Here is a 13,345-nt window from a genome sequence, read left to right on the forward strand (position 1 = left end):
CATCCTTGCTGAGGTACATGAGACTTTCTCTCCCCCAAAATAATTAACTCTTCAGGTAAAGCTCAGAAATTCCCTTCTTACTTAACAAAGAGCCTGCTATATAAAAAGGGCCTTCTACTCATTTCCAAAAAACACACAAAGCTGTCTTTTTCATTCTCCTTGTAGAAGACAAAAAGGTTGTACTTACCCATCCTGCTTATAAAGTTTATTTGGGGGGGGGGGAGGTGTAGTCTGTATGTCCAGCCACCATGTTTACTTCTCAAAGTGCAAGTCTGATGAATAGTACTGTATCTCCATTATGTGGCAATGTGAGCATTTCATCATGAACTACCTGCTGCCATGTCTGTGAAATTGGGTGTAACATCTTAAGAATATGAAACCGGTACTGGTATAAAGTTAATGAAAATAACCCTATGTACATTTGTAGCAGTCTTGAATCTCTATTTAAGGTAATTTGCTGTTATGTAAAAAATATCCATTCCGTTTTTCATCTCTTCCTTGCCAGTTTTATATCAAGCATGAATTCTAATGGTTTGACAGCAAAATTATCTGTGAAAGTTTAAAAGACACTTTTCTGCTGTGATTTTTAGATTGAGTGTGAAGTATTACATACAGTATGATGGGATATATCATTTTGGAACCCCAGATTTAATTCCAGTCCAATTACTTTTGTTTATCTACCTCATTTTCAGTGCTATTTTGGGGTGCACAAGTAAACACTGCCTGTGAAATTTGCTTTTTTTTTGCCTTGATTCTCAGTATTCTTTCAGGTTATAAACCTGGCCTGCCTTCTTGTGCTAGCCATGAGTTTGAGATGAGAGGGGCCATCTCAATGCCACCAATCTATGTTTAAGTTACAAGAACCATATGCCTCTGTGAAATAAGCTTTGGGGATTTGGGGATGGAGAGCAGAGATACAAATCCAGCTGGTGGCAATATATGACTTAGTTATAGGAGTTAGGTATAAAATAAGTAAATGGTAAGAAAGTACCTAAATTAGACAGTCCAATGCCTATAACTTTGCATTTTTTTAATTAGAGATGCATTTCTTTTCTATGTGCCTAAAGGGCTGTGGGTTGAAATTGCTTTAACTTCCACAATGAAATATATGACAAACCGTACAACAATGGCCTGTCATTCGACGCATTAGCATACTGCTAGGTATTTGCCATGATATTTTGTTACCTTAAAATGTCTGTATCCTTTTAGTTGAATTGTAGTTGATAGTGAGGGCTTTATACAAGTGTTTATCCAATTTCTAAAGTTTACAGAGGCATTTACTTTCTTCTTTGCTGTCCTTTATGAGTGATTAAAATGATGTGTTCCTTTTTTTCCCTGAAAACTCAGCAAATGTTTATAAACCAGATGTTCCTTGTTTCACATATTTAGTCTCTAACATGACAGCATATTTAAAGTTAGTAAATACTGTGTTTTAGTCATCATCCATAAGTACGTTCCTGAGGTATATTTACCATCAGTTTGGGATTCAGTTATTTAATCTTCCATTCAGAAAAACTTGAGATATTTGAGGCCATTTTTCTAGAACAGATTGTTCATTTTTTGAATCTGTAGTTTACTGGGGACTCGGTCCCCTCCCCCGCCCCCATTTAGAAGATGAATCAGAAAGGGAGAGTGTGTAGAAAAGGCCATTGATTTGAAAAATATCATTTCTAGGACAAATTTTTTTTTAAAGCCAATCCACATTGTGAAATGGTGACACTCAGACTTAGTAAAATCCTTTGAAGTGGAATTAATATGAAAATTTTTATGGGAACCAGATACTTTCAGGTCACCCTGTAAAATAGTCTTTTTATGTGAAGGATGAACACAAACATTGGCCAGGGACCTAAACAGCCAACAGAGGAAGGGGCTGGGGCCTCGGATAATAACTAAATTGTACTAAAGATATTTTCAACTGAGATAGCTGGAAGAGTGTATAAATCAGCAGCTCCCATTCTGGAAGATTTTTTTTTTCTTTTTAATTAAAAAACAAAAAGGCTAAAAGTCAAGCAAGAAGGGAAGAGAGAGACGGGGCTCTGAGGAAAAATGCGCCAGTGTAAAACTCCTAAATGCGTGCTTGTCATGCTTCTAGTTTTTTTTTTCTTTTAATTGCATTTCTTTTCCACTATAACTTAAGAATTAAGATCGAGGTTTGTGGTCCAGAGTACACCCTCAGCAGAAACAGTGACTGTTCGGAAAGTGCAGTTATTCAAGGTCTGTCATGCTCAATCACTTAAAGCTGTAATTTTTTATATGAATATTAAGCATGTAGACCTAGTGCAGCATGGGAGCCACTCAGGAAGTTTTTGCAATTAATAAACTTTCGTGCATAATTTACTATGAAAGTATGCAGATTTTCAGCCACTTCGCTACACTTAACATTTAGTTGTATGTGTGAATTCTCCTTTCTTAATCGGAGAATGTAGCATTATATAGAATGTTGTTAAACTTATTTTTAATCCTTTTTGACATTAGTTTTTGTGTGTGTGTGTGGTTTTTTTTTTTTGGTAAACAAAGTGATCTGCCTTCAGCAGTTGTCTTATTTTGGTTCTTTGAAACTGTGATTTTTATTTCACTTATGCCCAACCATTGTAAGGTTTTTTGTTTGTTTGTTTGGTTTAGTTTGCTGGAAATTTTGTTTTGAAACAGAAAATAAAGACTGTGTTAAATGAGTATGTTATCTTATTAAAATGCTGTCGTAGTTACTTCATTCATCTGGATTAAACTGGTTCTACATTCACCACATGTAATTTAGCAGATTTAAAAAATTGGGTCCTGTAGATTATACTGGCTGAAAAAAACTAACCAAGCTGTGTGTTACCCTTTGATTTACAGCTCCAACAAATTTTGAGTTGAACCTCTTCTCCACGCTTGGAACTGAGCCATAATTGTAAGAGTCACTATAATTTACCAAGTACCTACTATGTTAGTTAGGCTTTTAACTGTGATATCTTTAATTCTCATAACAATCCTATAAAATAGGTTTGTTACTATCTCCACGTCACAGGAAGAATCTGAGGATCAGAGATATTACAGAACTTGGTCACACACAGCTAATAAATGATGAAGCCTGCATCCAAACCCAGGTCTACTGACTCCAAAGCTCGTGGAAGAAACTCCAGGCTATACGGATTCTCAGATATAGTGCATAATAATCCAAATACGTTTCAAATAGGTTTTATCTAATTATTGAGATAAGTATGTGCATTTTTCACATACTTCTCATGAAGTTGTATCCAGTGCTTGTTTCATAATTTCAGAAGTAGAAGTATTTGTTTATGGATCTAAATGTGCTTTTTGCACAAACTCATTAAGGAGTATTAGCTTTCATATTTATAGGACCCTGGTGGTATACTGGATAAGAACTCGGCTGCTAACCAAAAAATGTTGGCAGTTCAAATCCACCAGCCACTCCTTGGAAACTCTATGGGACAGTTCTACTCTGTCCTGTGGGGTTGCTATGAGTCGGAACCAACTCAATGGCACCTAACAACAACAACAACCTTTCGTATTGACAATGTTTATGGTGCACCTTTACACAAAAATGCGTTTGGAAACCTCTCTCTCACACCTCTTGTTTACACTATTACAGTGATTTTGGAAACTGTCAAATGGGTCAGATCAGTTGTTTATTTGATAATTTAGATAGAAGAATCTAGAAATAGTCAAGATTAGATGAAGACTTTTTAAGCATCTTTTAAAAATCTATTATCTTGATTTACTGACCCAATAATTCTGAGGTTTTCTATCTTAAGGGATCCCTAAAGGGAAGCAACATGGTTCATGATGGAACAAGCATGAGTTTTTTAGTCATAGCCCTTTCTTGAACCTCTGTTGTCTCATTTGTAGAACGAGGTGATTGTATTAAATGAGATGTAAAGGCAGCTCTCTTGTTCCCTGACTGCTAATCGTGCTTATTGTTAGATATGTTTTTGGTGATTTTCACACTAAACTTGCACTTGGAAAATGTGAGGCTGGTTTGGAAGTATGGATGCCTTTTGGAGACCAGCAGACCTGGGTTTATATTCTAACTTTGTGAATTTGGGAAAATTGCTTAACTTCTCAGCTTTAATTTGCTCATATGTAAAAAGGGAGTATCTGCCTCAGTGGGGTTGTTTCAAGATTGAATGGAAAAAGTATGTAAAAGGCCTACCACTGTGCCTAGTACATAGTAGATTTGCTCAAATGATAGTAGGGACTACTCAAGGAACCTTATAAATCACCACTTTAAGAGAGGAGAAAACAGCTATAGAGGTGGCAAAACTGAACCCGACCTGTGGGTCAACATGAGGCCTGTTGGTGGAGATTAGGTATTGGCCCAAAAGGTAATGATGATGTAATAAAGTAGGACCTTAGAAAATCAAAACCAAACCCATTGCTGTTGAGTTGATTCCAACTCATAGCCACCCGGTAGGGCAGAGTAGAACTTCCCTACAGGGTAACCTTTACAGGCTGTAACCTTTACAGAAGTAAACTGCCACATCTTTCTCCCACAGAACGACTGGTGGGTTTGAACCACCAAACTTTCGGTTACCAGCCAAGTGCTTAACCACTGCACCATCAAGGCTCCTAGGACCTAGAGGATGGGTAAAATTTCTATAGGGATAGATGGAGTGAAGGCTATCATAAAATTTTAGCATTGCAAAGGGCATGTATTTTACAAATGAGAAAACAGATTCAGGAATTTAACCAGTGTTTTATAAGCTTTCTCCATCCCAACTCGGTGGTTCTCAGCCCTGAATACGTATTAGAATTACCTGGGTACCTATTTAAAAAAAAAGAATTGGTGTTTTGGCCCCATCCCCAGAATCTTTTTTTTTTAAACTGCCCACGTGATACTAATATGTGACTAGGGTTGAGAACCATTGTCACTGTTCCCTTTACTAGTCAAGTGACCTTCCAGCTATATCCAGTTACTAGTTCAAGAAACACAGGGAATATGGTGGCCTCATTAGACCTTCTAATGAATTATTTCCTATCATCCTATGATCCCCAAGGATTTGGGAAATACAGAATCCTAAGTGGGCCCCTTGCAGAAACTAAACAGCTAGTTAGTACTTAGGTGGAAGATGTCATAAGACTGAGTCCCATGCAAACTCTCCATGCAATCACTTTATGCATCTTTCCACCCCCCATGATAAGAAAAACATTTATTAGGAATTTACTGTGTCAGTTATTACACTAGGTACTCTACAATGTCACTTAATGTTCACAAGCTTCTGAGGTAAGTATCATTGCTATGTCTTTTCTAAGCTCCTTGACTCTCTTAAAAACTGCTTTCTCCCCAGTGCCCAGCTTTGTTCCTGGAATGTAGTAGGTACTAAATAAGTCTGTTGAATAAATTAATTAGTTCCTATTTCACAGATACAGTAAGGGTTCAAGAGGTTAAATAACTTGTTAAAGTTACACAGCTAATAAGGAGCTGAATTGGTATTGGAACCCAGATCTTGGCTTCCAAGCATACACTTTTAACTACATTTCCTATCCCTTTCTGCTTCCAGGGCTTTTGTCTCTTATCTCTATCCTCTCTATGGCCTTCTTTCTGCCTATGTCCAGTCTAAAGTTTGTCCTGTACTATATATGTTAGGACTCTTGTGTGTAAATAATAGAAACCCTATTTGAAAAAGCTTATGTGGAGGTGGAAGGTTATCATATAAATGGGCATGTCTCACAAAACCTAGAGATAATGCAGATGGGCCTCAGAAACAAATGAACCAAGGCTTAATTGCAGCCAGGATTGTTCATCTCACCTTCTCTAGCTCAATCCCAAACTCTCTGGGAAGATACACAAAGGATGGCTCCTGCTACAACCGTGATAATAAGGTACAGATGGTCACAGAAAAGGGGTGTTGGGGAGACAGTCCAATAGATGTTCACCTATAGTCCTTCTCTGGGCTGTTCCATAAACACATACGCCATTTTCCTCATATGTACAATTCCAAGAAATACCCACATCTAACATAATCCATGAACCATAATCCATGTAGGTCATGTGTAACTATATCCAGAAGCAATGTCATGGCACAGACATACTCCTTCCTCCCCTAGTTCAGTGACAATCAAAAAGTGGCTCCTCTTGATCCTACAACCTGTGATAAACTAAACTGCCACCAATAGAATTAATATGCAATATTAGAGAAATAATTAGATAACTACAATCAAAATTCTCTTTTAGGAAAGGGAGGGAACACATCATTATTGATCACCCAGATATGAATAAAGGAAACAAATTACAGGCCTAGAAAAACTCATGGGAATCAGGTTATTGACTCAGCTTGCTCGACCAATCTGTGTTTGGGCCCAGGACATGGTCTGGAAGAGCAGTGATTCTCAAACTAGCTTGCATCAGAATCACCTATAAGGCTTGTTAAAACACAGATTTCTTGCCCTACCTCCAGAGTTTCTGATTCAGTAGGTCTGGGGTGAGGCCGAGAATTTGCATTTCTAACAGTCCCCAGGTGATGCTTATGTGCTGGTCTGGGGACTATACTTTGAGAACCACTGCTCTGGCTGATCAGTCATGGTCCCTATCGACCAGGTTTGGTTTTCTAGTGATACAACTTCCTTAAAACCTTATTCGACTGCTGCTTGATTTCATTTGAGGGAAATGCTAATAACAAGTGCCAAGAATCTTGTCGAGTTAAGCTCTTTGAATCTTAAGATCTGTTAAAGGGAATAGCCTGGGACATCCTACCTTTGCACCCTTCAACCTGGTATTCTGCTCAAGGTTTCTGGTTCAGAGCTTGGATACGACAGAGTAGGCTGAAGTCTGTGCAGCCTTTCTTTTCTAATCTGTCCTGGGAATGTTACATATTTGCCCCTTCTCCCTTGCATTCCTGTTGAATATATTTACAGAGGAAGGTATCATCATCATATTTGGTAGGAGTTGGAGAACAGAACTGCTTTGAAGGTGTATATAGATAACCTCATTCCAACTGCCTGCATGTCAGTTTCCTAATCAGTGAAAACTTTGAAGTGAGACTGAGAGTTCCACTGCTGTAAATTAACAACACTAATAATAAATATCTGGCCCTCATACAGGCGAAAAGGCTGCTCTGTTTTGAGTCCCAAGAGCGATAAACAGCTGCTTCGCTGACAAATAACACTGCTTTCCATCAGCCGACACGGGGGAGATCTCTGATCTCTCTGTCAGTTCCAGGTTTTAGGGTCTGTAATTTGCCACATTCCATCTCTGCTACTAGTTCTTGTATTAGTTAATATTCTTTTGGTTGTAAGTAGTTTCCACCCAACTCTTATCTTAAAAAAAAAAATAGCTACAGTAAGGATTGTCTCAAAGAAACCAAGTGCAGGAAAGCTTCAGGAATGATTTAGAACCTGGGACTTGAACACAATGAAGACTCCTTGTAAAAATGGTGTGGCAGAGGCATCTGACCGCCTCTAATTTCACAAGGGGGAAGAGAATCAAGATCAACAGCCCAAGGCTGATTCCTATGAGGCAGAGGTCAGACATACCTCCACCCTCCAACCTTTTTACCAGTTCTGACACCAGCTGTCCCTCCCATGGCACTTTCTACTTCTTTGCTGAGTTCAATAATTCATTGCAGTGGCCACACAACTCATAGACCATACTCAGTTATAGGGTTTATTAGGGAAGTAACAGATTACAATTCAAGATGCAGTTCTTCAGTCAGGACAGCCTCTTCTTAGCCATGCCCACCAGCAGGCCTCTCTCTGGCCCTCGGCCCCTCAAGCCTGGCCTCTGCCATGCTCAGGCAAGTGTTACAAAGCTCTTTAGTTCTGCCAATAAGTGCGTAGAGGCAGCCCACTCCACCAGTAAGCCTCAGCCTGAATGCACTCAGCTCTAGCTCAGTGGGCTGTGAAGCTCACCGCGCCATCTCCTGGTTCTGCTACCTCTGCTGCCACCGTTTCTCTGCCACTGCTTCTTGCCAGCCAGCCATCCCCAATGTTACAGCTCTCTCTGTCACCTGGGCCTAGGAGGGTCTCAGTGCAGGGATCCCAGGTCCAAAGGATGTGCTCCACTCCTGTCTCTTCTTGGTGGTAGTCAGGTCCCCATCTGCTCTAGGATTGGCTCTATTTTAAACCTAATGGGATGGCAAAACTGACCAATCCCCTCATTAGGGAACATTATTTGCATGGTCCCACCCTGACAAGGGTGCCATGCACCTTACTTGTATTATTAGCAAGCTGTTTGTCTTACTGATCTAGTGCTGCTATAACAGAAATATCACAAGTGGATGGCTTTAACAAAGAAAAATCTCACAGTCTAGGAGGCTAGAATTCCGAATTCAGGGTGCCAGCTCCAGGGGAAGGTTTCTCTCTTTGGCTCTAGGGGAAGGCCCTGTCATCCATCTTCCCCTGGTCTAGGAGCTTCTCAGTGCCGGGACCCCAGGTCCAAAGGCTGTGCTCCCCTCCTGGTTCTTCATTCTTGGTGACATGAGTTCCCACCGTCTCTATGCTCTCTTCTATATCTCAAGAGATTGACTTAAGACACAACCTAATCTTGTAGATTAAGTTCTGCCACATTAACATAACTGCCTCTAATCCTGCCTCATTAACGAAACTGCCTCTAATCCTGCCTCATTAACATCACAGAGGTAGGATTTACGACACAGGAAAATCACATCAGATGATAAAATGGTAGACAATCACACAATATTGAAAATCATGGTCTACCCAAGTTGACACACATTTTGGGGGGAGACAGTTCAATCCATGACACTGTCCAGTCCCCTTGGTGGGCCACAAACACCTTATTTGCATAGTCCCACTCAATCATTTGGTGGGAATTACAAGACCATGGCAAGAAAGGTCACACAAAAGCAACCCATCCACACTATACTCCCTATCTCTAAGAGTCTGTGTTTTTCTTCTCTTTCTGCAGACTGGCATCTTTTGTTCTCCTGTCCTTGTGGTGTGAAAATTGACTTCTGATAGCCTCCATGTTTTATACCTAGAGAAAAACTGATCTCTCTGGTCCAATTCCAAATTTCTCAGGAATGAGAGTCTGATTGACTCAGCTTGGATTAGGCATCTACCTCTGACCCAATCAGCTGTAGTTATAAAAACATGACTTTTTTTTTTTTTTGCTAAAACCCTATAAATGGGAGGGGGGCAACTTTTAGAAAAGGGAGGCTAGGCAGACAGCCATTATACTAGAAAACTCCTGTTCTTTCCATCGTTCATCCCTTTAAGCCACTGTCCTCTCCTTTCACTGCCTGTTTTCAAAAGTTACATGTGTGCACTGTCTCACTATCTACTGATTCTTTGCCAGTCTGGCTTGTTCTATCTCCACTATTCTTTAATCCATTATGATGAATTCCTTTATGGAGCTTGAAGCTTTTTCAGCTTTTGCAACCGAATTAATCTTAACCACTTGAGTTCTGCTCCTTTGAGTTCTAATTCTGTCTGCCATTATCTCCCACCTCTCAGTAAGTTCCAAGCCACATCTAGCTACCATTCATTGTTCCAGAACAGGACAGTTCTTGTTTTCCATCCTATTCTTGCTGAAAGACTGGGCCCCAAAAGTGGGTTAGAAGAGTGGTGCTACATCAGAATGATCTGAGGAGAGTGCTGAAAATAGATTTTCAAAAGATTATGATCCTATATTCGAGGAATCGGAGCCCTTGCAGCTATTTTGAAAAAGCACCCTAACAGACTGATTCGAAATGAGTTTTGGAAACAAATGCCCTAACCGTAAGACCTTGTAGCTCAGTGAATACCAAAAAGGTACCACTTACAGTTTAATTGTGTTGGTGCTCACTTCCCTGACTAAAGAGATCCTACGGGTAAGGGATATTCCATTTCACTTTGTATTGCCTTGGCCAAATAAGTAAGTGGGCTTTCCTCATTCATAAATTTGGACGAACCAGTTTTCTTCAAAGAATTCCATAGCTAAAAATGGGTTGCTACAGAAATGTTAGCAGCTATTATTCTTATGTTTCATACTTGTTCTTTCTCCTTCATTAACAGCTAGGCAATTCTGAAAGCCGACTCTTCAGACAGGAATTGGGATAGACAATGATCCTGGTGAAGAATAAGCTTCTTGGATCAAGTAGACTCCTGAGACTATGTTGGCATCTCCTGTCTGAAGGGGAGATGAGAGGGTAGAGGGGGTCAGAAGTTGGCTGAATGTACAGAGAAGAGAGAGTGGAGGGAAGGAGTGTGCTGTCTCATTAGGGGGAGAGCAATTAGGAGTATATAGCAAGGTGTTTATACATTTTTATAGGAGAGTCCGACTTAATTTGTAAACTTTCACTTAAAGCACAGTAAAAATTTAAAAAAGGAAAAAAAATAATAAAAAATAATTAACAGGCAAATTATTTTTCCCCTGAGTGGAAAATTCTCCCTCCCTGGAAGTTTTAGCTTGCTTTAACTGAACTGAATCCACTCTACATTTTTCATGCTGCATCACTCCTCCCAAAACTTATTTTCATGGGACAGGCAGCAAATGGCTTGAAGCAACTCGGTGGACGCAAGGAAAAACCCATTGCCCTCCAGTCGATTCCAATTCATAACAACCCTATAGGACAGAGTAGAACTGTCCCATAGAGTTTCCAAGGAGTGCCTGGTAGATTTGAACTGATGACCTTTTGGTTGGCAGCTGTAGCACTTAACTGCTATGCCACCAGGGTTTGGGGACCCAAGGAGTTGAGTGCAAATCCTATACACACGTTACCACGCCCTGCCCCTTAGAGCCGTGTGTACGCGCAAGGACCTATGGGTGATAGACAGGTGTTCCTGGGCGGCATCCCGAGGCCGTTGAGACAAAGACTACAACTCCCAGCATGCACCTCCGCCCCGCCTTGCCAGCTAGAGAGCAACATGGTTCCCGGAGGTGGAAGGAAGAGGTTTCACCCCCTATAAAGTGGTAAAAAGGGGCCGGCGAGAAGGAAAAAGAGAAATGACTAGAAAGCCATCATGGCTTCATTTTCCCATAACCTCCTGAGTCCGGCCTACATTACCTCTCCTCCTCACCCAAATCCACTCTGGCCTCCTTCCCTCCCCGCCCTCATTCCCTCGCTTCCGGCCCCCGCCCCTCGGGGATCCTTTCCCCGCCCCTCGCCCCCTGTGTAGTGCGCACGCGCCCTCCCGCAGGTTCGGGCCCAGAACGCCGCTTAGCGTGTTAGCGCAACTACCCTCTCTTCTGCCCCACCGACGAAAGATGAGCGTCCAGGGCTTCCAGGAGTTCCTGGAGAAGTGGTGTCCCAGGGCTCTGGTGTCCGCTGGCTTCCTCAAACTCGCGCGCACGATCTCGTGCCAGCAGCTGCAGCAGCAGCAGCAACACCGCCAGCTGCCACCTATGGCAGCCCTAGCGCCCAGGGCTCCACGCGTCGTCGCCGCCGCCTCCAGAGGCTCCGCATCTCGGCAACCGCCGCTCCCGCCTGCTGCCTTGGGTGCCTACTCTAGGGACGCGGGGCCAGTTCGGCACAATCATCCCGCTCACCACCGCCACGGCCAAGTGCAGTCTGGGCTGCACCCGCTACCCCCTCCGCTGCCCGAAGCTCAGGTGGACGCGGGTTCGGCGCTGCTGCGGCTCTATGGCGGCTACCAGACGGATTGGGTGTGTGGCAGCCAGTGGAACGCCATGCTGGGCTACTTGTTAGCACTGTGCCGGGCTTGTGTATATCTCGGCGGCGACGTGTTCCCGGGGGCCCTGGGTAAGGACCGGCTGGCCGAGTGGGGCCGTCGGTGTCAGACCGAGCAGCAGACAGTGCAACTAATCGTGGGACACGTGGGCAACAAGGGCACCCCTCCACCATAGGCCTGGTTCCTGCCACCGGTCTGCCTTAGCCAGTGCGTGAGGGTAGCACTCATCCACTTCTGGGTCAAGGTGAGGGAGGGCCCGGATCTTAACACACCCGGCACCTACAATCCCTCCCAACTTACCTGCCTTCCATCTCCTCAACGACCTAATCAGCTAACCCACCTGCCTAATTAACCCCAGGCATTTTGGAGCCCTGGTGACGCACTGGTTAAGAGTTGTGGCTGGTAACCAAAAGATCAGCAGTTCAGAATCCACCAGCCGCTCCTTGGAAACCCTATGGGGCAGTTCTATCCTGTTCCATAGAGTTCTTATGAGTCGAAATGAACTCCCCGGCAATGGGTTTTTATCCACCCCTGCATAGTATCCGTTCCTGTTCGCTCACCTACCTAACCACATCTCTGCCCATACCTCCCAACAGATCCCTTTACCTTCACTTAACCAGTTGGCCCATTCCTAGATTTTAGCAAAATTTGGTCAGAATTTTCTCTGTAAACACACACACACACACACACACACACACACACACACACACACACACACACACACACACACACACACACACACACACACACACACACACACACACACACACACACACACACACCCCCCCCCCCCCCGTTGGCGTCACTTTTATATGCCTCTTTCCCACCTCAAAGCAAATCAATTAAACAGGTGTAAATCGAGCACCTTTCTTCTACAGCTTTTTTCCCACATCCAGACCTAGTGTTTCTTACCCATCTGTCTAGTCAACTTTTTTTTTTCTAACATGCTTCTACTTCCTTTTTTTTTTTTCTAACATGCTTCTACTTCCTCCTGCCTTAGCCTAAACAAACAAAAACTCAACTGCTCTACTCACTGTTCAACAAGTATTAACCCGTGGAGGGGTTTGAAAGATATGTGAGACATGGTTCTTGCTCTTGGAAAATCAAATATAAACACATGAAACATTTATTTAACGGTATTAAGTGTGTATGTGATTATGCTTCTTGGTACAGACAGTACAGTACTTATTGGGGGTGGGGTTAACTGTGGTCTAAAATGATCAGGGGAGGCTTCCCTGAAGACCTGGGTTTTCAAGGATGGGTTGGGTTTGAATGGGTCATAGGTTTGGGAGGAGGTTGCTTCAAATGGGAGGAAGAAAATGAGCAGAAACAAAAAAGGAATATAAGGCCCCATGGGCAGTTAAATCCAATCTCTGCTTTCAGTTGGGTCACTGTCTTTGAGACCTGGGGAACAGTTTGGCAGCATTCACAGTTCTTGGCACCACTGCTATGGCTCTGTTGCCTCCCCATACTCTTATGTTTCTACATGAAGGGAATAGCAAGGCTTGAGTAAAAGAGGTTGGCAGGAAGAAGAAAAAGAATAGTACAGGGTCGGATAGGATGAAACCTCAAACCCATAAGGCTCTTGGGGATGCTCACAGGTAGAAGACAGGATAGGGAATTACAGAAATCACAAACTAAAGAAATGGTACAGGGTGGAGTAATGAAGAGGAAAGAAATCTCAGCTGAGAGACAAAGACCTGCATTGAGAAGCTTGCAGTGGCCGTGGTGTTTGTGGCTAGAGTCCAGTCATGCTAGACACCTTGTGCCCAGCATC

General features: G+C 42.6%; 1 protein-coding gene across 1 annotated transcript; it reads left to right on the forward strand.

Annotated features, from left to right (window-relative positions):
• The first annotated feature begins 11,088 nt into the window (after positions 1–11,088).
• On the forward strand, positions 11,089–12,365 carry FAM120C (family with sequence similarity 120C). The gene has a single exon (XM_049872641.1). The coding sequence runs from the start codon at positions 11,144–11,146 to the stop codon at positions 11,741–11,743; it is 600 nt and encodes a 199-aa protein (XP_049728598.1). The 5' UTR covers positions 11,089–11,143; the 3' UTR covers positions 11,744–12,365.
• The last annotated feature ends 980 nt before the right edge of the window (positions 12,366–13,345 follow it).

This window comes from Elephas maximus, chromosome X, assembly GCF_024166365.1.
Source record: "Elephas maximus indicus isolate mEleMax1 chromosome X, mEleMax1 primary haplotype, whole genome shotgun sequence".
NCBI lineage: Eukaryota > Metazoa > Chordata > Mammalia > Proboscidea > Elephantidae > Elephas > Elephas maximus.